Below are 1,569 nucleotides of genomic sequence, written 5' to 3'. Positions count from 1 at the left end.
CTGTTGACGCGGGCAACAGGCAACAGCGAACGGAATAAAAGCCGGCTGAGCAGTAAGCGTGAGAGAGTTGTAATGTGGCCGTCGGCGAGTTCAGTTCAGTTGTAGCCGTCCCCGGAGAGAGTTAAAGTGTATCAGCGACCGAAGACAGTTCTCCAGTCAGCAGTGAACGAGTTAGTGTGTGATCAACAGTTCTCAAGGCAGCCGCCTACGAGTTGAGTTGGGATATAGCAGCGTTCGCGGAAAGAAGAACTGGACGTGTGTGTAGTTGTGTAATTGGGAGTGTGTGATACAGGGACACTTACATAGCTCCCCTACTGTAAACGTGTAGACTACTGAAGACAGAGTGAATTGATTTGCGAATAGGGTTATAAATTGTGAAACCCCGCAACAGTGTAAACAGATTATTGCGATTAGGGTTATAAAGTGTGAAACCCCGCAACTGTGTGATAATTAATTGTAGCCGTTACTTGTAGGTTGTTGAATAAACCAATTAACAATCTCTACGGCGTCTTCAGTAACGAAACACGTTACATTAAACTTTGACAGTTGTAGTTGAATGCGTGTTTACTTGGGTGGTGTATACTGCCTGAATGCTTCACAATTCATTTCCGAAAGAATAAAGATAATTTGCGTTCATTCTGTATATTAAAATTTTTATTACAGGCATCAAGTACGGAATGCAGGCGATCAAAGGCACGCTGTCCGCAATGATAAGAAAGTTCAAGATTCTGCCAGGCAGCACGCCACTCTCTCTGCAGTACAAGATAATGCTGGGATCTCGAACTGGATTCAAAATCAGACTGGAATCTAGATAGAACTGTCCTCCTATAACCGGGTTAGTGATTATACGTGGGTTACTTCAAAAGTCATGGCAACTAATTTTTGGGGGGCAAACACGTTACAGTGAAGAAGTTGCACTTATGCTCCGTACATCTTCCACATGTCACAACAAGATTTAACAATAAAGACTAATATACAGCACGTCACTAGTAATATTTTAAGTTCCTAGTAGCAGCCCCATTTGACAGCAGACCATCATCACTAATGAGCCGACAGCAAATACTAACTGACACGAATTCACTCTATCGTAATATTCCCTTAATTAGCCCCTGCCTGCGGAAGTTTATATAGAATCTTGTACGAGTATCTCTACTCCACTGAGATTAAAAGCAAACTGGTTTCTTTGTATGCTTTATGCACAGAAACATTGCGTCCTCTGTGGAGATAGTGATCTAGTATTGGTAGATACGTGTATCTTCGATAAACCTATTTCTCGCGTGAATTAAGCTACATATTTTTTTTGTCTCTTAAATACCCTGTTTAAGTTTATACTGCGCGGTAAATATAAACTGGCCGGTCACGGTAGCCGAGCGGTCTAAGGCATGCACTGTCTTCGCTCGCTCGGAAGCGGGATCGTGGGTTCGAATCCCACTCAGGGCATGGATGTTTGTGTGCGTCTTTTTGTGTTTGTCTACAAGTAGAGGCCTTGCGACGAGCTGATCACGCTCCCAAGGAGTCCTACCGTATGTGTAAGATCGAGAAAAACCGAAGTGAACGGAGTTCACGGAG

The 1,569-nt window shown here is 43.5% G+C and overlaps 1 protein-coding gene across 2 annotated transcripts in view; it reads left to right on the top strand.

Annotated features, from left to right (window-relative positions):
* LOC111864296 (cytochrome P450 4C1) overlaps nucleotides 1-901 on the top strand; it is a 16,350-nt gene extending 15,449 nt beyond the window's left edge. The window contains exon 11 of one of the 2 annotated variants that reach the window (XM_033751385.1): nucleotides 664-901. In XM_033751385.1, the coding sequence (XP_033607276.1) occupies nucleotides 664-815 (152 nt within the window). In that variant the 3' untranslated portion in view covers nucleotides 816-901. The remainder of the gene's footprint in view (nucleotides 1-663) is intronic. The other variant, XM_033751386.1, reaches the window with a different exon arrangement.
* Nucleotides 902-1,569: the final 668 nt, after the last annotated feature.

Source organism: Cryptotermes secundus, unplaced genomic scaffold (assembly GCF_002891405.2).
Source record: "Cryptotermes secundus unplaced genomic scaffold, Csec_1.0 scaffold156, whole genome shotgun sequence".
Taxonomy (NCBI): domain Eukaryota; kingdom Metazoa; phylum Arthropoda; class Insecta; order Blattodea; family Kalotermitidae; genus Cryptotermes; species Cryptotermes secundus.
Note: the sequence above shows the minus strand (reverse complement) of the source record. Positions and strands in the feature narration are given on the sequence as shown.